Source organism: Stegostoma tigrinum, chromosome 24 (genome assembly GCF_030684315.1).
Source record: "Stegostoma tigrinum isolate sSteTig4 chromosome 24, sSteTig4.hap1, whole genome shotgun sequence".
NCBI lineage: Eukaryota > Metazoa > Chordata > Chondrichthyes > Orectolobiformes > Stegostomatidae > Stegostoma > Stegostoma tigrinum.
In genome coordinates this window covers 38,937,708-38,960,752 of record NC_081377.1, presented here as the reverse complement: position 1 = coordinate 38,960,752, position 23,045 = coordinate 38,937,708, and the positions used below count along the sequence as shown (strand labels likewise).

At 42.9% G+C, this 23,045-nt stretch overlaps 1 protein-coding gene and 1 long non-coding RNA gene across 2 annotated transcripts in view; one reads left to right on the top strand and one right to left on the bottom strand.

The window, feature by feature from the left end:
* The first annotated feature begins 5,722 nt into the window (after window positions 1–5,722).
* matn1 (matrilin 1) overlaps window positions 5,723–23,045 on the top strand; it is a 31,584-nt gene continuing 14,261 nt past the window's right edge. The window contains exons 1-4 of the mRNA XM_048557729.2: window positions 5,723–5,919; window positions 9,152–9,495; window positions 18,745–18,967; window positions 20,550–20,672. Of these exons, the coding sequence (XP_048413686.1) occupies window positions 5,814–5,919; window positions 9,152–9,495; window positions 18,745–18,967; window positions 20,550–20,672 (796 nt within the window). The 5' untranslated portion in view covers window positions 5,723–5,813. The remainder of the gene's footprint in view (window positions 5,920–9,151; window positions 9,496–18,744; window positions 18,968–20,549; window positions 20,673–23,045) is intronic.
* Window positions 13,649–23,045, bottom strand: part of LOC125464868 (uncharacterized) — a 33,193-nt gene continuing 23,796 nt past the window's right edge. The window contains exon 4 of the long non-coding RNA XR_009447188.1: window positions 13,649–13,970. This is a non-coding gene — a long non-coding RNA (uncharacterized LOC125464868). The remainder of the gene's footprint in view (window positions 13,971–23,045) is intronic.

Sequence of the window (23,045 nt, the reverse complement as noted above, 5' to 3'; positions counted from 1 at the left end):
TAGAACCATATGTAATTTTTGCAGGAGTATTTTCTCTTACTAAATTAAAATACTATGAACAAAAGCTTTTAAAACTTGCCTTGTGTGTCTTTGTGCTAAAACATTAATACTAAAGAGCCTTCTTTTGAAGGCCTGCAAGTTAGTACAATAAGTGTAAACTTGAATCAGTAATTAATCTGATCATGGGCATGCTCAGTTTTGTGGCCAGAGCTGTCTTCTGGCTCAAAACTTGAACAAAAACTCCTCTTTGCAATAATTTTAAAATTGGGACCTTTTGCACTGTGCTGGCTGAATTGGAGTAAATAACGGTGAACAAAATAGTGCAACCTAGCAGAAAACCCTCCCCAGTTCAGAGTTTTAACTTATAAGATTCCAGTCTTCATAGGCAGAAAATTTTAGTGTGTAAATAATGGCCCAGATTTGCAATTGTATTGGTGAGACTGTCAGTATTCACCATTGTAAAGCTGTGAAAGTGACTGCAACTTCTGATGTCTACAATTATATACACAAATGTGGAAATTCAAGCATTGCTGTCAGTGTTTTTTTTTCCTGTTCCTCCAAATGATATCATTTTGAAGTCCACACCCGTTGGAACTCAATTTAAAAAGTCACCAATTCGATGTGAACTTGCATATTTTGAGAAATTAATTTTACTGTAGAATCACCTTGAATAAATTAGAGTTTAAAATTGAATCTTATAAGCATGTTTTGTGATGATTTTCAATTGAAAGTAAAATTGAATGTTTGTGTGACTATGCTGTGGATGTATGCCTGACAGCAAACCTAGGTAGTTTTAGATTATTAGACTTGGATTGTTTTCCTGTGAAAAGATTTAAGGATTTTATGCCTGGACGCAATGTCAGCAACCTGTTTTCTAACAGTAGTTGGACTCCTGAGCTCAAGTCTAAAGAAGCTGTTCAAAAAGTCCAATGGTAAACAGTTATGCATTGAACTGTCCATTTAATTCCATGTTAAAATAGAGTTGGGATCTAAAACAAAATCAGCATTTCTACCTGCATACAAGGTATGGTGATGGATTTTGACATGGGAAGGCTATAGAGGAAGTGATTTGTGATATCAGGTTGCAGGGTTTCATGAAATATCGCTGATATCACAGACAAGTTTAATTTGTGTTGTTACCAGGCATAAAGTATGAACTGACTCCCTCTTTTCAGCCTGGTTGGTTGGTTAGTCACCACAAAAGGTTAAGGTTTATTTAATCTTCTTTCAAACTAAAATGTTAATTGTTCTTACCTTAAGCAATGTCAAGCCAATTCACGAGTTTAAGTGGAAGCATTTTATTATCTGCTAACCCTGAGAAAAACAGTAACTATATGGTTGCAGGCTTTCATACAGTCACAAGAACCCCGACACATCAACACAGAAGTACAAAGCTGAAAGGGGATAGTCCAGTACAAGGAACACAAAAGAATATATAGTTCAGGGTCCTTTATTTGTCTTTGGGTCTAATGTTTCAACTGAAGGCTGTGAATTTGCTGGTTTTCCTGGTGCAGTCAGCAGCAGTTGTCCACTCTGCTATTTCTTTCTCATCATTTCTTGGAAACTGGTTCAGTTTCTTTGAGGGTGAGAGAGAGAGAGAGACAAGTAAAGCCATCATCTTCCTTTTCTGCAACCTTGAAGCTCTCAAAAGTGGTCTTCAATTTCTGATTTCAGTGCACATTTCCAAAAGTTTTTTTTTTGGATGGGTCTGTCTGACAACAATAGCTCAATGTCCAGTACTTCGCATTTGTTAACATTTTCCTAAAAATGTAATTGGTTTCAGTCGTTTTCTGGATTGGAGGGAGTCTTGTTTTAACCAAGCCCCTTCCCCTGGGTGATAGTTTTGTTCTCTTATCTCCGTCTTGAGATGGCTTTGTAGTTTCTAAGCACTTTACCCAGTTTCAATTCCATTTGCAGGAGTTTCAGCAGTTTGAAAATGTTTAAGACAATACACCAAAATTATTTAAGATGTTGTCTTGTGACAATTTCCCACAGTCTGGCAGATACAGCAAAAGCCTCTGGAAATGAGGGTGGGAGCTTGTACTCCGATTACAAGGAACAAATTGGAAAAGAGTTAAAAGGTGGTTGGAAGATTTATCTAGCTTTAGCTGGAGGGAGAAAAGTGGGCACTTGAAAAGACATTCTGGAGTTGCCAGGCTGAGAAAGGAAGATAATAGAAGTAAAATGTGGGAGTGAAGTATCATTAGACTGATTCTGGGAGAATGTAATGGGTGTGTAACACATACTTGTTGGTGTGTTTATATATTGTTAAAGTTCTGTTCTGTAGTTTGAAGTATAAGTTGCCTACAAAATAGTGATTAGTTAATAGTGCTTTAAGACAATCGTTGTAATAAACAGTTTTAAATGAAAAATCTTGCGATGTAATCTATTTGGGTATTAACTGGAAGTTTGCTATAGATACTGAATCAATTCAATCATTACATTATAATAGCATATTGTTTTTAAAAAGTTATAAATCATAAGAGCTGAACAACCCCTGTGGGCCTGAAAAACAATCTTTCCAATTCATGCTAAAAAACATTCCATGAAACTGTGTTCTTAAAATTATGTTTCAGCTGTTTAAAATGAAATGTAAAAGCAAAAATTAAAATGTGCTACTACCTGAACTAAGCTAAATAACACTCCTTTGCATTCCTGAGATTCCCTGTAGTTTATGCCAAAATGAAATCCACCATACAGAGCTTTCCATTTATTGCTGACCACAAAATCCAGCCCAGGGTTATGCACTAGCAATGAGATGTAGAAGACAAATGTCCTCAGCTATAATTAGTGAACTGGAACAATACTGACTTATGGTATATCTGTTTTTGTAACATGATCTTAAAGTATATGAAGGGGAGTAATGTGAACTTTTTTTGGAACAAGACAGGTGACTCAGTTATTAGGAATGCCAGGTTAGGCTGGTGTTAAGTACCTCTTCAATGTCAGCTTTTACTCTCCTCTCACTAGACTGCTGTGACTTATCAGGGTTTCTGGGGTTGGGAAATTGGGTTTTTCAGTTTTCAAATTCTTAATTGTCCAGCCATCCGGCTTGCCTTTATTCTGCCTGTTTTGTTGGAGAGGCGTAGAGCCTGAGAAAAACAGAGGGCCTGTTACAGTTGGTGAGCGCCTACATTGGAGCCAGGGAGCATATTGACATTTTCAAACATGGCATTAGGTAGCCGAGAGATATAATCTGAGATAACAAGGTGTAGAGTTGGATGAATGCAGCAGGCCAAGCAGCATCTTAGGAGCAGGAAGCGACGTTTCGGGCCTAGACCGACCCTTCATCCAGCTCCACACCTTGTTCTGTCGGATTTTCCATATAAACTGAGGGATCGACTTCTCCCTGGCCCTTGTAGAACTCAAAGCGGCCTCGGGAACCAGACCGAGCGAATACACCACTTCTTGAAATGATACCCATCGACCACATCAAACTCTCGCTGACAAAATAAAGGGCCAACACTGGGAAACCGCCACCTCCAAAAAGCAGCAATGTAAAAGGCCGCGTACTCCCAGACCTTTTTAAAAGCCGATTGTACATCAGTCCATTTCACATACACGAAGATCTGTTGTAAAATGAATTCCTGGAAAAGCGTCGGAATAAGTCAATATTTACTGAGCCGGAGTTTGTTCCTGATTTAATCAGTAATGGTGCAGTGGTTTCCCCCCATTGCTGAATAGAAGCAACTTTTTGTTTGCTTCGGAGCAACGAAAGATTTCACAGAATGTTTGCTGAAATAGCTCTTGCAAGTGTTCCAAATCTAAGGGGAGGGCAAATATTTAAACGGCCTGACACTTGGAGCACTGTTTGCAATTCTGGTTTTCGTGCTGGCAAAAGGATTTGGAGGCACCGGGCAAGGTGCACAGAAAGAAACACGAGGCCAGGAGCTAAAATGTTATTGCTACCGGGAAAGACAACTGGGGCCGAGGGTTTCCTCCAGAAAGAGCGGTTTGAAGTTTCTCCATGTGGAGTTTCTTCACACTTCAGTTCATAAAAAGCCATCAGTAAACTGGATAGCACGTGTAATAGTTGAGGCGCGTAGCACAATTCCTTCAGCGTGAATCTAGGGGAGGTGGGGGGGATATATTTATCGGAATGTAACAAAGAACTACACGTTGGAAATCTGAAACAAAAACACAAATTGCAGGAGAAACTCAGCAGGTCAAGCAGCAACTGTGGAGAGAGAAACAGTCACCGTTTCGAGTCCAGTGACTTTTAAAAAAAACTTAAGGCGTTGGATGAACATAAACACCAACATAAAATGCGTTGAGCGTGGAAGAATGTTTCCGTGTTGCCAATAGCGGGAGTTAAATACAACTGAAGCCATTGAAACCTTATTTAAAACAGATTTGTTATAAGTGAGAGAAATTGAATTGCTTCCTGTTTGCCTCCTAATAAAAGAAATAAAACCAAAACGCTGCAAAACTTGAATCAATGAAGCCAGGGAATGGGACAATGTTAGAATTTAAAATCATTTCTCCAAATGAACATTATCAGCCCTCATTACCCATTTAAGTGTGTTCAGATCTCAATATAATTCTACACAATTATTTTATTCCTTATACTCCAGCAAACCTGATGTTATACTCTGAATGTGTAATCTGGAATGGAACCGCATTGAGGACTGCTCCATTCATGGATTCTGAAGTCGGGCGAAGTTTGGAACAAGCCTGAAGTGATGGCATAGAATTGGGAAGAATCACATTGGCATTGAGGCATCTCTGACTTCACAAAGCACTGCTTGACTTGCCGAGTGTTTCTCGCTGTTTATATCGATGTTGTACTGAATGTGAAGGGCTTTACAAAGTATGTTTTTTTTAATGATCAGTTTGAGAATAAGCCACATTGTGCCCAGATAATGTGAGGCTGGATGAACACAGCAGGCCAAGCAGCATCTCAGGAGCACAAAAGCTGACGTTTCGGGCCTAGACCCACATTGTGCCCAGTACTGGTGTGCGGCTGGCAGTGGGGAGGCGAGGTCATTCTAAATACTGGAAAAGGGACGGAGGAAGTTACGCACAATTACAAACGCGCGATGTTAGCGAAAGTCAAACAGGGATGGGAGTGAACTTGAGAGTAAACTTCGGGTCTGTGTGCAGTAACATGGTTAAGGATGCTTCAGACTACACTAATTAATGCATAACAGTACACTCATGTTCCGATAGTACATTCATGATCCAATGTAACCTGCCCTTCGTTCGCCTCTGCTGCTGGCAATCCTTTTCGCTTCAATTAAAAACCAGGGAAAAGTTGAGGAATTCGACTTTATTTGTGAGGTTTTGATCCTATTCCTCCCGACTGTACTCATAGTTTTTACAAAATGCAGACACCCACCAGGTGGTAGGGTTTGAAACGTACTGGGCGAGGGTGTTAAAAAGAGACATTATTAAAATGTAAATATTGTTATAATAAAAAACACAAACCCAGCACTCCGCACTATCTAAACTAGCCCTACTTTAAAAACTCGAAAAGAACATTTATCTACTAACCAAAACCATTAAAGCTTCAGTTTGAATATCTTCATCCACTCAGTCACTCTAATGTTTTTTCAACACTTCATTCCCTTTCCCCCTGCTTAGCTTATTCTAGTCTCAGTCTGATGACTTTTTTTGGCTTCCTATTTATAAACTGCCGAAGGCTGAAGGATAATTTTGTCAAAGAGTTAAATGTCAACGTTTTTCCTGGAGCCCTTTCAGGTATTCCACACGTGTCAGGCTGTGTTCCAGCCTCTTGTTAATACCTAGAGCAAGCCCCGCTCTCTGCCACACTCCGTCTGCAGCCTGAACTCCTGCAACTGGTTCTGGTCAAGATGACGGGACTTCTCAGTGGATTGCTCCTCTCAGCCCTAATCCTGGTTCAGGTGAATGGCGTACCCAAAGTCAAACCTCTCAGATCTGGTCCACAGGTTTCAGCTGGTAAGAGGCTACACTCGTGTATCGTTTTTAAAAAGAGACAAATAGTTCTAAATATTAACTTCACCTGATATTTTTACATCTGATGCTCCCTTCTCGTCCACAATGTAAAAGGAAAATCGCCAGTCTTTTTCAAAAATCTATTTCCCAATTTTGGAAGATTCGTTTTCTTAAACGAGGTCACGACTTTTCACTGACTTGATATATCTTTGGAAGAATATAATGTCAGGGAAATTGTGGCACTGGGGAGGCTAGTGCAATTTAAATTCAGAAATTAACGTAAAGGCAGCATTTTGACTCTTCAAAATTTCCAAGCTGTTTTTTCTGTGCATCACATGGTCTGTCCTTGTCGTAATTAAGGCTAAACTCCTTTTGGTGGGTTGAAGAGTAGAATTTTACTGAAGACTTGAGTAAAATTCTCAAGGTGCACTGCAATTGACATTTAAGCTCAATGTGCAGACTAATATTCACACTCACCTAGAATTAATTAATCCTAATATTGTAGCAATCTCTTGCTCAAAATGCTGAGGAATTGAAGTTTTTGGTTAATTCCCTGCAACTTTATGGAAATGTCGAATCATTGTGCCAAGGCGTCTCTTCAACACAAAGGACAGTTCAAAATATCCCAAAGATATTTATGTCAATTGGGGCACCAATTCAATACAAACAATATCAAAGTTGAGCTGGATTATCTCAGCAGAGACCAAATGAAGCCAGAGACCTTGCATCTTCCATGTCTGTATAGTATTGTCCCACAATCCAGGAGCATTTATCCACTCAATCATTAGAAAACCTCTCAACAGAGCTAGAATAGTGATGAATTGTGTAATTGTTGGAGGGAAGAAGTCAATGCAAAGGATTTCTTGCACACACATTACCACAGTTGGTAATTAGACTAAAACTGGTGTTGCAAATATTCCTGACATTTCACTAGTCCCTGTTAATATTGTCAATGAAAAAGAATAATAGTGTTATCTATAAAGTACCTGCTGCTGACATCTTTAGCACTCCAATGTAATGTTGAGTTGGGGCTTGGCCAACATAATCAGCTATTTGTTTTGTCATAGATTGACATGTGAGGAAAGGATAACAAGGTTGAGCCTATTCTTATTGGAGTTTAGAAGAATGAGAGATGTTCTTACTATAACATATGACACGGCGGTGGCGGAAGAGGGGTGCTTGGCTGATGGGATACTGAGAGGGAATTCCCTCATGAGGGAATGTAGAACATGGGGTGCACAGTTTCAACAATGTGGAAATGAGGAGGGCTTTCTTTTCTCAGTAGGCAGTAAACCACTCATCTTTGGAATCCTTACTCTAATGCATAGTGGAGGCTAGGTCTTTGAGGATATTCAGAGATGAGTTATGCAGATATGTGATCTATGAGGGAGTCAAGGGTTACGGTGGGGAGCAGAAGTGCAAATCAAAAGGTGTAGCTGAGGTGACAATTACTACCTTAATCTTACTGAATAGTGGAAGAAATTTGTGAAATTGGTTGACCCACTCCTAATTCTATTTCTCACTTTTATGATAATGTTGGTTCCTAATTAAGTTTCCAAATGATCAACTATGATTTGTTGTTGCTTTCCAATACATTGTTTCTATTAGAAACAGTAAACAGCACAATGAAACTCTCCTGACAAGTTACTTTGCAAGCAGCACACTGTCAAGTCACATCAAATAAAATGCTTAAATTAGAAGGAGCTGTGATATAATGCATAGGAAGAACCAATTTCCCTCAACAGAATGGTCAATAAACAGGGGGCATTGGGTAATGTACTTAGCAAAAGGTTTTGAGGGGAACTGAGCTTTTCACTCATAGTGTGGTTAGAATTAGGATCACACTGCTTAAAACGGTAGTAGGGGGAAGAAATCCTCATTGCATTTAACAATATCCCTACATCTACTTGCAGTGCCATAATCTGGAAGGGCTATGAACTAAGAACTGGAACGTGGGATAGCTCTTTCAGCCAGCATGAGTCACAATGGATTAAATAGCCTCCTTCTACACCAGGAATTTTCTATTTTTCAATCAATTTCAAATTGACTGAGTTTGATAACCAGAACAGACAGTCAGGAAGTAATGTATCTTGTCATTTTGCCCAATGAAAATCCCCAGCTTTTGCAGGAATTGGTTATAATACTTCTTTCAATTAACTCTGAGGAGATGCTTTTGTAAGACCCTAGCATTCTGCAATGGAGTGCAGAGAGTGTGCTACCAATTTATAAACCCACCTTTGTTTAAAAAGAAACATGCTGTATCGTTATCTCCATAGTGGTTCTTTATTAAAGGTGCTGTTCAGTGAGAAACTTAAAATGATTCATTCTGGTTCATTCCTGGTATGCAGGTGGTGGACTTTTCCATCAATGCTTTAACAGAGAAACTTCACTTGCCCTCAGTGCCCAAGCTACAGTGATTCCAGTGACACCTGCTGGAAGGGTGAACTACAGACAGTTATTAGGGAGAGGGGATAGGCTCTGGCACAGGTCCTCTAACAATCAAATGAACTATTAAAATGTATTCTCTAATTTAATACATTCAAGGACAGACAATCAGGTGACACGCTAGAAGAGGAGATCTCACCATTTTGTAACATAAAGCAACGATTTCAGAAAAAGAACAGGGAGATAAAAGTGTGTCAGAAATAATGGGAACTGCAGATGCTGGAGAATCCAAGATAACAAAGTGTGAAGCTGGATGAACACAGCAGGCCAAGCAGCATCTCAGGAGCACAAAAGCTGACGTTTCGGGCCTAGACCCTTCATCAGATGAAGGGTCTAGGCCCGAAACATCAGCTTTTGTGCTCCTGAGATGCTGCTTGGCCTGCTGTGTTCATCCAGCTTCACACTTTGTCATCAGGGAGATAAACGTTTTCAGTGGAACAATTAAATAAAAGCAAAATGCTGGAAATCTCAAATCAGGAAACATTGGTGAAACTCAGCAGATCACAGAGCATCTGTGGAGAAAGTTAATGTTTCTGGTCCAATGTGACTTCTTAAGAAGTGAGGAACAGTCATGTACATTCACTCTGTTTCTCTCTCCACAGATGTTGCCTGACCTGTTGAGTTTCTCCAGCACTTTCTGTTCAAAAAACAGTAACTTCCATGATACTAGCAACTGTTTTCCTTTTATAGATGAACTTTAACATGCTATATTAAACTTTAAGACTGAACCTCTTTAAACTATTTCTGTTTTGCTAATCCTCACTCCGTTCTTTCCTTCTTTCTATTGCAGGTCTGTGCAGGAGTAAACCAACTGACTTAATCTTTATTATTGACAGTTCTAGGAGTGTACGCCCATCTGAATTTGAACAGGTGAAAGTGTTTGTATCTCAGGTAATTGAATCTCTTGACATTGGTCCAAATGCCACTCGCGTCGGGGTGGTTAACTACGCCAGTACCGTCAAAAATGAGTTCCCTCTCAATGCACATCGTAACAAGGCAAGCGTCCTGCGAGCTGTCTCCCAGATCCAGCCACTCTCCTCTGGTACCATGACTGGCCTCGCCATCCAATTTGCAACCAACATTGCTTTCAGTGAGTCTAATGGGGCACGAGTCAAGCCTGGCGCAGCCAGCAAGGTAACTATAGAAACCTCTTTCTTAAACTGGAAATGAACAATGCTTTTAAAAATCTTTATAATTTTCCTGTTTAAAAAAAAGTACTAATTTAAATTCAGTCAGTATGATTATATATATATGTAAACATAATTATCCTCATGGTTTCAGTAATGGCCAGGTTTCACGGGCTTTCAAAGTGTTGTGTTGTATCACTACAATAATTTCTTAACTCCCTTCTGAGGACAATTATCTATTCTCATTAAATTGCCTGTGACAAAGCTGATATCTTGCCCACTGTTCCTGGTGTTTTGGCAGTCACAATGCAAAGTGCAAAGATTTCGATTTTTTGTATTTGCTATTGACTCAATGTAGATGGCTATCTTAGCAAGAAGGTTTGAAGATCATTTTGCTCAATAAATCGAAGTGTAAGTGTTTGAATTGTTTGACAGATCAATAGTAAAAGCATTTTTTAAAAAATATATATTCATACATGGGATATGGCATTACTGGCTATGTTATCAGTTATTGCCCATCCCGTACTTCCCAGAGCGCTATTAAGAGCCGACCACGTCACTGAGAATCTGGAGTCACATGTAGGCCAGACCAGATAAGGATGGCAGATTTCCTTCTCTTAAGAACATTCATGAACCAGATGGGCAATCAATGATGGTCTCATAGTCATTATTCGACTAACTGTTCTTTTAATTTTAATCTTTTAATGTTTTAATTCTTTCAAATTAGTATAAGGTTCAAATTTCACCATCAACCGTGGTGGGATTCAAACTCTTATTCTCAGTACATTAGCCTGGGGTTCTAGATTAATTGACCAATGGCATTACCACAATGCCACCAACTTCCCCAAAAATGTGGCATTGTAGATGATTAGTAGGAATGACAGTAAAAAGTCCATTGTGGCCCATGTCCACTCCTCCAACAATTTAGAGATACCTAATATTCTAAACTTCTTGCTATAAAGGAATCATTACCTTTAGGATCAGCAGAACCCAGCGCTGCAACAAAGGTCTGTAATTTGAGAACAGTGCGTGCATTCAGGAATTTTGATTCAAGAAAAAAGTAGATGTCTTTTAAACAGATAGCACTGTCAATATTGTTTTATTTGTGGCTGTTCAAGGCTCAGGTTAATTCCACAGCTTCAAATACTAATATGGATCGATGGACACTTCGAATGATAATTCAATATTCAAGAAGCCATTTGTCATTGACACTAGAAGTGCTTTCAAATAGGGTCAGGTTTGGTTTCTCAAAGTTAGGTCTCACACAGTGAATCTTAATCAGTCCCTGCTGTATGGATCTTCCCCAGTTTAAAAGGTTCTTCATTACAATCACATGTCATTGGTAGATAATAAAATGTGAGGCTGGATGAACACAGCAGGCCAAGCAGCATCTCAGGAGTACAAAAGCTGACGTTTCGGGCCTAGACCCTTCATCAGAGAGGGGGATGGGGAGAGGGAACTGGAATAAATAGGGAGAGAGGGGGAGGCGGACCGAAGATGGAGAGTAAAGAAGATAGGTGGAGAGAGTATAGGTGGGGAGGGAGGGAGGGGATAGGTCAGTCCAGGGAAGACGGACAGGTCAAGGAGGTGGGATGAGGTTAGTAGGTAGCTGGGGGTGCGGCTTGGGGTGGGAGGAAGGGATGGGTGAGAGGAAGAACCGGTTAGGGAGGCAGAGACAGGTTGGATTGGTTTTGGGATGCAGTGGGTGGGGGGGAAGAGCTGGGCTGGTTGTGTGGTGCAGTGGGGGGAGGGGACGAACTAGGCTGGTTTAGGGATGCAGTAGGGGAAGGGGAGATTTTGAAACTGGTGAAGTCCACATTGATACCATATGGCTGCAGGGTTCCCAGGCGGAATATGAGTTGCTGTTCCTGCAACCTTCGGGTGGCATCATTGTGGCAGTGCAGGAGGCCCATGATGGACATGTCATCTAGAGAATGGGAGGGGGAGTGGAAATGGTTTGCGACTGGGAGGTGCAGTTGTTTGTTGCGAACTGAGCGGAGGTGTTCTGCAAAGCGGTCCCTAAGCCTCCGCTTGGTTTCCCCAATGTAGAGGAAGCCGCACCGGGTACAGTGGATGCAGTATACCACATTGGCAGATGTGCAGGTGAACCTCTGCTTAATGTGGAATGTCATCTTGGGGCCTGGGATAGGGGTGAGGGAGGAGGTGTGGGGACAAGTGTAGCATTTCCTGCGGTTGCAGGGGAAGATGCCGGGTGTGGTGGGGTTGGAGGGCAGTGTGGAGCGAACAAGGGAGTCACGGAGAGAGTGGTCTCTCCGGAAAGCTGACAGGGGAGGGGATGGAAAAATGTCTTGGGTGGTGGGGTCGGATTGTAAATGGCGGAAGTATCGGAGGATGATGCGTTGTATCCGGAGGTTGGTAGGGTGGTGTGTGAGAACGAGGGGGATCCTCTTTGGGCGGTTGTGGCGGGGGCGGGGTGTGAGGGATGTGTTGCGGGAAATACGGGAGACGCGGTCAAGGGCGTTCTCGATCACTGTGGGGGGAAAGTTGCGGTCCTTAAAGAACTTGGACATCTGGGATGTGCGGGAGTGGAATGTCTTATCGTGGGAGCAGATGCGGCGGAGGCGGAGGAATTGGGAATAGGGGATGGAATTTTTGCAGGAGGGTGGGTGGGAGGAGGTGTATTCTAGGTAGCTGTGGGAGTCGGTGGGCTTGAAATGGACATCAGTTACAAGCTGGTTGCCTGAGATGGAGACTGAGAGGTCCAGGAAGGTGAGGGATGTGCTGGAGATGGCCCAGGTGAACTGAAGGTTGGGGTGGAAGGTGTTGGTGAAGTGGATGAACTGTTCAAGCTCCTCTGGGGAGCAAGAGGCGGCGCCGATACAGTCATCAATATACCGGAGGAAGAGGTGGGGTTTGGGGCCTGTGTAGGTGCGGAAGAGGGACTGTTCCACGTAACCTACAAAGAGGCAGGCATAGCTGGGGCCCATGCGGGTGCCCATGGCCACCCCCTTAGTCTGTAGGAAGTGGGAGGAGTCAAAAGAGAAGTTGTTGAGTGTGAGGACGAGTTCAGCTAGGCGGATGAGAGTGTCGGTGGAGGGGGACTGGTCGGGCCTGCGGGACAGGAAGAAGCGGACGGCCTTGAGGCCATCTCCATGCGGAATGCAGGTGTACAGGGACTGGACGTCCATGGTGAATATGAGGTGTTGGGGGCCAGGGAATTGGAAGTCCTGGAGGAGGTGGAGGGCGTGGATGGTGTCACGGACGTAGGTGGGGAGTTCCTGGACCAAAGGGGAGAAAATGGAGTCCAGATAGGTGGAGATGAGTTCGGTGGGGCAGGAGCAGGCTGAGACGATGGGTCGACCAGGGCAGGCAGGTTTGTGGATTTTGGGAAGGAGATAGAAACGGGCCGTGCGGGATTGGGGAACAATGAGGTTGGAGGCTGTGGGTGGGAGGTCCCCTGAGGTGATGAGGTCGTGAATGTTGTTGGAGATGATGGTCTGGTGCTCGGGTGTGGGGTCATGATCGAGGAGGCGGTAGGAGGTGGTGTCGGAGAGTTGGCGTCTGGCCTCAACGATGTAGAGGTCAGTGCGCCATACTACCACTGCGCCACCCTTGTCTGCGGGTTTGATGGTGAGGTTGGGGTTGGAGCGGAGGGAGCGGAGGGCTGCCCGTTCTGCGGGGGAGAGGTTGGAGTGGGTGAGAGGGGTGGAGAGGTTGAGGCGGTTAATGTCTCGACGGCAGTTGGAGATGAAGAGGTCGAGGGAGGGTAGGAGGCCTGGGGGTGGTGTCCAGGAGGAGGACTTGTGTTGGAAGCGGGTGAAAGGGTCAGTGGAGGGAGGGTTAGGTTCCCGGTTGAAGAAGTAGGCATGGAGGCGAAGACGGCGGAAAAACTGCTCTATGTCCGACCGTGACTGGTATTCATTGATGTGTGGTTGCAGGGGGACAAAGGTGAGCCCCTTACTAAGGACTGACCGTTCGTCCTCAGTCAGTGGGAGGTCTGGGGGGATGGTGAAGATGCGGCAGGGCTCAGTGTGGCTGTCTCCTCTGGGGTTGCTGGCTGTGGAGGTTGTGGGCGGAGCGATGAGGTCGTCGGCCGTGGGCGGGGTTCCGTCGGCGTCGGCCATGGGCGGGGTTTCGCCGGCGTCGGCCGTGGGCGGGGTTCCGTCGGCGTCGACCGTGGGCGAGGTTCCATCGGCGGTTGGAGGATCGGGGTGGGCGGCAGCAGCTGCGGTGAGGGTAGCGTGTGGGGTGTTGAACCTGGACGTGGAGGTGGTGACTGCTGCAGCGGTTCCGGAAATTCTGTGGCCGGCGGAGGCGGATGTGACGACATCGGTGGGGTCTCCGGCCGTGTCCTCATGGTCAATGGCGGCGGGTGCATGGTGGGGGAGGGGCAGGGACAGAGTCAGGATTTGGGAGGCGCAGGAATCCTCTTGTGGGTGGCAGGGGCCCGTGAGTTTGTTGTACTTACGATTTCTGGTGTCCAGTAAAGCTGAGTGGAACTGGATGTTCAGTCTGTGGATCCTGCGGAGGATAAAAAACAGCAGGGGTCCACATGTCATTGGTAGTTTGGTTCAGCTCTGGACTATGGATTATTTTCTCCCCATCTCTCTTGAATGGCAAAATCTCCCTTACATGTATCAAATCATAGGGTCATACAGCATGGAAACAGACCCTTTGGTCCAACCAGTCCATGCCAACCATAATTCCGAACTAAGCTAGTCCTACCTGCCTGTGCTTGGCCCATATCCTTCCAAACCTTTCTTATTCATGTACTTATTAAATATCTTTTAAACATTGTATCTGTACCAGCATTCACCACTTCCTCTGGAAGTTCATTCCACACACTAACCACTCTGTGTTAAAATATTATCTGCTGGCTTGCCTGAAACTCTAAATTTGAAAAATCTAAATGAATTGTTGTCTGTGGCTGTCTGACCTTAGGAATTGTAAATATAAAACCTGGACCCATTCAGTGTAGAAAACCTGGGATCCTTGCAAGCTAATGCCTGTGTACGAACTAATATCAACCTCCGAGTCTGAAATCTAATCCAGATTCAACTCCAGCTCCAAGTATTACTAGCTACAGTCAAAAAAATCTCACCAACAGCAGGAGTGTCAAGTTGACAAGATGGCAGTCAAGAAAGTTTGAAAGGTGGAAAGAGAGGCAGAGAGGCTGATGGAGGGCATCCAGACTTTAAGACATAGTAAATGATAGGCTTACCCACTAACGATGGAACAATTAAAATTGGTGTTGCATAGGAATATAAAAAAGAGCTAACTCAGGATCACTGGGAGAAGCCAAGCCTCCAGAATGATTAAGAAAGGGAACACTGGGTGTCAAAGAACAAAAACAAAATTGCTGGAAAAGATCAGCAGGTCTGGCAGCAGCTGTGAAGGAAAAAACAGAGTCAACATTTCAGGTCCGGTGACACTTCCTCAGAACTCACTGGCACTGAGTGTCAAAGATTGTTTTATTCATTCAAGCAATGCGAGCATCATTAGCTGGGCCGGCATATATTGCCCATCCATAATTGCCCTTGAGGAGCTGGTGGTACGCTGCCTTTTTGAACTGCTTTACATCATGTGCTGTAGGCACACAATGGCAACCATACTGTCAGGAAGGCAGTTCCAGGAGTCTGACTCAATGACAGTGAAGAAGCAATAATATATAATTCCATTTGAAGATAGACTGTTACTTGGAGGGGAATTTGTGGTGTTCCTATGTATTTGCTGCCCTTGTCCCTGTAGATGGAAGTGGTCATGGGTTTCAAGATGCTGTCTAAGGAGCTTTGGTGAATTTCTGTAGTACATCTTGTTGATAGTACACACTGCTGCTACTGAGCGTTGGTGGTGGAGGGAGTGGATGCTTTTGTATGTGGTGCCAATCGAATAGGATGCTTTATCCTGGATGGTGTCAAGCTTCTTGAGTGTTGTTGGAGCTGTGCTCATCCAGACAAGTGGAGAGTATTCCATTACGTTCCAGACTTCTGTCTTGTAGATGGTGGTCAGGCTTTGAGGAATCAAGAAATGAGTTACTTGTTACTAGGATTCTGGCTGTTGTAGCTACTATATGCATATGGTGTGTCCAGCTGAATTTCTAGTCAATTGTAACCCTCAGAATGCTGATAGCAGGGATTCGGTGATGGGAATGCCATTGAATATCAATTACACTGTGCTAAAATTCTGGTAAAAAAATGAATTTGAACTGAAGATAGTATAAATGCTGATCTCCACATAGTTGGTACCTGAGGAAAGGAATGTTAAATAATGTTAAGTTTTATATCCTTGCAGAAATATGGAGGAAGGACAGAGGAGCTCTGACCGTAGGAGTAGCAAAAAGAAAGTTAGAGTCCAGAGGTCATAATCATGGACTGCACAGAATGAGACCATTCAGCTCAGTGAGTCCATGCCAACCTCCATTGAACAACACATTCCAATTCCTCACTTGGTCCCCAGCCTGTAAGTTGATTTCCTTCAAGAGACCAACAGATTTCCTTTAGAAATCATTGATCATTTTCAACACCTTCATGGACAGTGAATTCCAGGTTATTATTACCACTCATTGCATCAAAAATGTCTTCTTCACATTCACTCTGCATTTCTTGCCCAAAGTCTTCAATCTATGTCCTCTAATCCTTGTACCATTAGCTAACTGAATAAGATGTTACCTGTCCAACTTATCCAAGCCGATCACAATCTTGACCATTACAAATCTCTTCTGAATATCCATCACACCACAGACAACAACCCCTGCCTGTTCAACATAATCTTGCAACTAATGGTCTCCCCATTCTCCTCCAATTGCTAGAACAACTTTGTTAAAAATAATACTTGTACCCTGTCAAGGACTTTCACATTTCTCCTCCAGTGTGGTGCCTAAAACTGTATGCAATTCTCTAGTGGGAACCATAACAAGAGTTTTATCTAGCTTCAGTGCAACATCCCTGATTTTGTGCTTCATACCTCTAGTTATGAAGCCCAAGATCCCATGACCTTCGCTAATCACTCTCTCAATATGTCCTGCCACTTTCAAAGATTGATGCACATTAACTCCCAGGTTTCTCTATCCCTTCAAACTTCAGCTCTAAGCCATTAAATATTTATTGCTTCTCCCCATCATTTCTGCCAAAATGCCTTACCTCACACTTCTCAGCATTAAACTCCATTGCCACTTGTCTGCCCATTTTGCTTGAACTGCTGCAATCAATTCATATTCTTCTTACTACTCCTTCAAGTTTCATACCAGTGGCAAGTTTTGATATTTACTTTCTATTCCTAGATGCAAGTCATTTATAAACATAAACAAAAATGCACTGGCCCTTGACAGGCAACATCATCACCCTCCAGTTTGACAAACAACCAATTATCAATACTTGCTGCTTTTATTCCTTAAGCAAATGTTTTATCCAATTTTGTTTTATTCACTGTGGGACATGGTGTTACTGGCCGGACCTGCATTTATTGCCCTTCCCTAGTTGCCCTTGCGAAGGTGGTGTTCAGCTGCCTTGCTGAACTTCTGCAGTCCCTGTAGCTAGACCCACGATGCAGTCAGCAGGGGAATTCCAGGATTTTGACCCAATGAAGGAACCAATTTGCACACTGGCCCTTTTACTCTAAAGGCCTCGACTTTAATAACCAGCCTTTTCCATAGAATCCCTACACTATGGAAGCATCCCACTCGGACCCATTCCCCAAACCCACCTAACCTACACATCCCCGGACACTATGGGCAGTTTAGACTGGCCAATCCACCTAGCCTGCACATCTTCGGACTGTGGGAGGAAACCCATGCAGACACGGGGAGAATGTGTATATGGCACACAAACAGTTGCTGGAGGGGGAATCAAACCCAGGCTCCTGGCACTGTGAGGTAGCAGTGCTAACCAGTGAGCCACCATGCCGCCCTCATAACATGGTACTACATCAAATACCTTGCTAAAATCCGCATAGGCAACAGTGACTGCATTTTGTTTATATACCTTCTCTGGTACTTCAACAAAACAAAATCAATTAGGTTCATGAACCGTGATCATTTTCCACAAAATGCCGCTGGCTCTACTTAATTAACTGAAATCTTCTCAAATGCCTTCTTTGATTAAGGATATCAGAACCTTATCCACCACTGATTCAAAACTAACGGAGTCTGTAGCTGCAATGTCCTTGCACCTTTTCTTGAATAAGGGTGTCACATTGCTACCCCAAACCTGCCACACCTTTCAAGAGGATATAGTTAGCAGCAGCTTTCATTACTTTAGAAAATAGTAACATAAGGGCACTGTAGCAGGAGAAGTAAGTATAAGGATGTTTTTAAAACTTTATGCATGGAATGTGGAACTGGCAGGACTAAAATGAATGTAAGCAATAAATATAAGAATAAATGGGATAGAATGAATGTAAGGAATATTTCTAAGGAGAAAAAACAACAGGCTAACAGTGGCGCAGCCAGAAAAAAACTTTGGGAAGGATTATAAGTATCAGGCCTTTGAAGTGTTACACTGGGACCTCATTACATTCAGCTATTAAGCCCCAATTACTTTGCACATCTTACAAAATATTGCCTCATTAATCATGTTGTGTGCTTGTGAAGATGTTAGTTTCTCTCTCCCCAAACTCCACACCAGGAGAGTTAGTGTGATGCTTTTGATGCCTCCTATTGGACAGTTTCATCATCAACAGAACAAACTGATAGTATTCCATATTCTTCAAAAGATAAAACACCGGCCAAAAACTGTACTCTGCTCACTATAATATTAGGAATCAGACAAAGTAACTCTTTTAATGATTGCTTTGCAGGTAAAGGTCCTCAAACCATAAAAATCAATATGTATAAATGCTTAGTCGCCAAAATGGTGTGTTAAATGTATCTTTTATTCCTAACAGCTTTCTTGGAACCAGCACCTCTGTCTCCTAATGTGTTGTACCCACCCTAACCGGGAGGACAAGCTTCATGAATGTGCATCAAAAACATAATTCTACTTAAATTCCCCAATGGCCAGGATAACAGTCCGATCTGATACACTCTGCCCAGAACTTTGGGACTGTGTCCTTGGTGTACCTCTGCTGAAGGGCGATGCCCACTACTGGTGCCAGGATCATTTCTAAGGTTAACCATTTTGAGAAGCATTGAGTAACAGTACATTTTCAATGGGTATTGATTATAATTTACAGTCACAGACACATGTGCCTTTCTGGATTCATTTTATCAATAAGCAAAACACAGCAACAGAATAAAATCAATCCCCTCATTCATAATTATTGCAAGAAACTGACCATTTTTGTGTCCACGCACCCTTAGGTTGCCATCATTGTGACCGATGGCCGGCCCCAGGACCAAGTGCGGGAGTCAGCTACACGAGCCAAGCAGAGTGGCATTGAGATATTTGCTATTGGCGTGGGCAAGGCAGAGATGAGCTCACTCCGTGAAATTGCCAGCGAACCCCTGGAAGACCACTTAGACTATGTAGAAAGCTACAGTGCTATTGAAAAACTTTCCAAAAAATTCCAGGAAGCCTTCTGCGGTGAGTAAAGCACCAAAAATTGGAAATTTGTGTCATTCTCATAGCATCGACCCTTAAGAGGCAGCCACAGTGTTCATGTCCATTTGATCATAATTCACAGTAATAATACTGATAAGTCAATGTTTGCTCTGAACTAGTATCCATCCTGATTAGCTACTCCAGCAGCTCTCCTTCTGTTTGCAAATTGGTTGTGTTTCTTGATGATTCATTGTAAATGGAATTGGAATTAGTCAAGGCTGTTATCGCCAGTCCTCTTTACTGTTAATCATTGTTCCTGCAGAGACAAACTATTTGAAGACACATAGGTTGGCTTTGAGATTGGTGGGTAAGGCGGCGGAAGAATGATAACACCAGTTATATGGAGAAGGTAGTATTTAGTGAAGAATAACTAATTGTTAACTTGAACCATTTTGTAAAGAGCTCTTTTTTCACTAACATCACTGGAGAGATCAGCACTTGCTGCCTATCATTTGAGCTCAGCAGCTAGCTCGGGCCATTTCAAAGGGAAGTTACAAGTCAAGCACATTGCTGAGAGTCTGAAGACACATGTAGCCAACAGATTTCTTCGCTCATGGATATTTGTGAGCCAGGTGGGTTTTAATGACAATCAATGATAGTATCATGGTCATTACTACTCAGTTTAGCTATATATTTTATGAATTGAATTTAAATTCCATCAGTTAGAGGGAGGCAATGGCTTAGTGGTACTATCACTGGACTATTAACCTAGAAATCCAGATAATGTTCTGGGGACTTGGATTCAAATCTCACAAGGGCAGCTGGTGGAATCTGTATTAATTTTTTTTGAAACCTGGAATTAAGAATCTAATGATGACCATGAAGCTACTGTCGATTGTCAGCTAAAACCCATCTGGTTCTCTAATACAGTAATACAGCATATAATCTAATATAATAATACAGAACTGAGGAACGGTCACCGGACCCCGAAACATTGACTCTGTTTTCTCCTCCACACATGCTGCCAGACAGATGGGCTTTTCCAGCAACTTTGCTTTGGTTTTGGCTCACTAATATCCTTTAGGGAAGGAAACTGCCATCCTTACCTGGTCTGGCTTACATGTGAGTCCAGACCCACAGTAATGTGGTTGACTCTTAATTACCCTCTGGGCAATTAGGGATGGGCAATGAATGCTAGCCAAGCTAGAGATGCCCACATCCTATGAATAAATAGAAAGAAACACTGCCACCACGGTGGTTTTTGAACTTGTGTCCCCAGCCTGAGCATCAGAATTCATTGTCTAGTGACATTACCATACAAACATCTTCCTACAATGAGGCAGAGCTTGGTTTGGAATGATATTTTGAACGGAATGAGATTTGGGCTTTTAGAACAGGCAGACCAACTTGCTACCTATCTTTGAGAAATGGGTTTGGTGAAGAACGGAAAGGATCAGCTGAATGGAAAATTAACAAAGGATGTAGTGCTGTGGGAGTAAATAAGCAAAGAAATTTGCTGATACTAATTAGGAACGTACAGAGGATCTGGTTAGCCGACATCCTAAGAGTATATTTCCATATATTTCCTCTATCAGAATTGACCCGGCCTGATTTTGTATTTCAGTGGTGGATCTTTGTGCCAGTGGAGATCATGATTGTGAACACATCTGTGTGAGCACTCCTAACTCTTACAAATGTGCCTGCAATGAAGGATTCACATTAAATCCGGACGGAAGAACATGTAGCAGTAAGTTTCATTTCAGCATGGAATCAAAAAGTTAATAACCTGAAGCTTCGCCAACTTGCACTTATGCACATGAGTGTAAGTTGTCCCAAAGCTTGCCTCATTCCTGCAGCTTTATACATGATTCTATCCAGACATTAGTGATGCTGGTGCTTAATGACACAAAAGCAGAGGTAACAAAAAAAGACTGAGGCTATTTTCAGGATGAATTTGGGAAAATCTCCCTAATTCCTTCAAAGAATCATGTTAATGCCAGGTGATCATGGTTGCCAATGATGCATGACTAGATGGATAAAATCTATTTTGACCTATCTTTTAGCAATTTTAAGGTTTTAAACTGAAATAAAGCTGTTTTGCTGATTCTCAATCTTCCTAAATCAGCACATTGGTATGAAAACTGCTGTAAATTTGGGCATGTATACAAAGCACATTGGTGCTATTTAAAAGTGAAAGTGAAACCCAAAATGTTGTTATGAGCCTGCGTGTAACTGATGGTATAATTCTGGCCCCAATCCCTTGTCTGATGTCCATTAGAGTAGAGGTCGTTACTTTTATAATTGCTAACAACTTCAGAGAACATGGAGATAGTGCAGGAATATGGTTTAGAGGTAGACAATTAGCCATGATCTCGAATGGTGAAGGTCAGAAATCATGCGTCACCAGGTTATAGTCCAATAGGTTTATTTGAAAGCACAAGCTTTCGAAGTATTAATCCTTCTTCAGGTGTTAGTGAGAGAGGTAGTATCAGACACAGAACTTATATAACAAAAAGATCAAAGGGTCACATCATTGATCAGGATGTACTAAACAAACCTAAGATGCTGTTAAATCTTTGATGAGTTAGAAGGTTTAATTGATTAATCTGCATATGGAAAAACATGCTGAATTCATTTGAAGACACTGTTCTGAAAAAACTAAAGGTTTTGTCAGTGTAAAGAAGAGGGAACATTTTAGGTCAGACAATGCATATTAGGTGTGAGACCTTGTTTAGAATCTGTTTGTGTTTTAGTTTGGAGTCAGACTGGGTTTCTTTCTAAAGGAGGAGTTCAAAAAAGCATATTGACTGACTGTTCATAGATTGTGTGCTTTGTGAACACAATAGAATGTATCTCCAAATACAATTCACCCCACAGGGGTGTGTGTGTGTGTGAGAGAGTGTGCAAGAGAGGGGGAGAGAGTGTGCGAGCGAGGGGGAGAGAGTGCGCGAGCGAGGGGGAGAGAGTGCGCGAGAGAGAGGGGGAGAGAGTGCGCGAGAGAGGGGGAGAGAGTGCGCGAGAGAGGGGGAGAGAGTGCGCGAGAGAGGGGGAGACAGTGTGTGAGAGAGGGAGTGAGTGAGAAAATAAATAGATAAATAGATAAAATAAATAGAACATTACAGCACAGTACAGGCCCTTTGGCCCTCGATGTTGTGCCGACCTGTCATACTGAGCTCAAGCCCATCTAACCTACACTATTCCATGTACGTCCATATGCTTGTCCAATGACGACTTAAATGTACCTAAAGTTGGCGAATCTACTGCCGTTGCAGGCAAAGCGTTCCATTCCCTTCCTACTCTCTGAGTAAAGAAACTAAATCTGACATCTGTCCTATATCTTTCATCCCTCAATTTAAAGCTATGCCCACTCGTGCTCGCTGTCACCATCCTAGGAAAAAGGCTCTCCCTATCCTCCTTATCTAACCCTCCAATTATTTTATATGTTTCAATTAAGTCACCTCTCAACCTTCTTCTCTCTAATGAAAACAGCCTCAGGTCCCTCAGCCTTTCCTCGTAAGACCTTCCCTCCATACCAGGCAACATCCTAGTAAATCTCCTCTGCACCCTTTCCTAAGCTTCCACATCCTTCTTATAATGCGGTGACCAGAACTGTACACAATACTCCAAGTGCGGCCGCACCAGAGTTTTGTACAGCTTCAACATAACCTCTTGGTTCCGGAACTCGATCCCTCTATTAATAAAAGCTAAAACACTGTATGCCTTCTTAACAGCTCTGTCAACCTAGGTGGCAAGTTTCAAGGATCTGTGTACATGGACACCGAGATCTCTCTGCTCATCTACACTACCAAGAACCTTACCATTAGCCCAGTACTTTGCATTCCAGTTACTCCTACCAAAGTGCATCATCTCACACTTGTCTGTATTAAACTCCATTTGCCACCTCTCAGCCCAGCTTTGCAGCTTATCTAGGTCTCTCTGCAACCTACAGCATCTTTGTCACAGAGAGAGAGTGTGTGTGTGAGAGAGAGAGAGAGAGACAATGTGTGAGTGTGAGAGAGGGAGTGAGAGAGAGAGAGAGGGAGTGTGAGAGAGAGAGAGAGGGGGAGAGAGAGAGTGTGTGTGTGTGTGTGAGAGGGAGGGAGCGAGGGAGAGTGTGAGA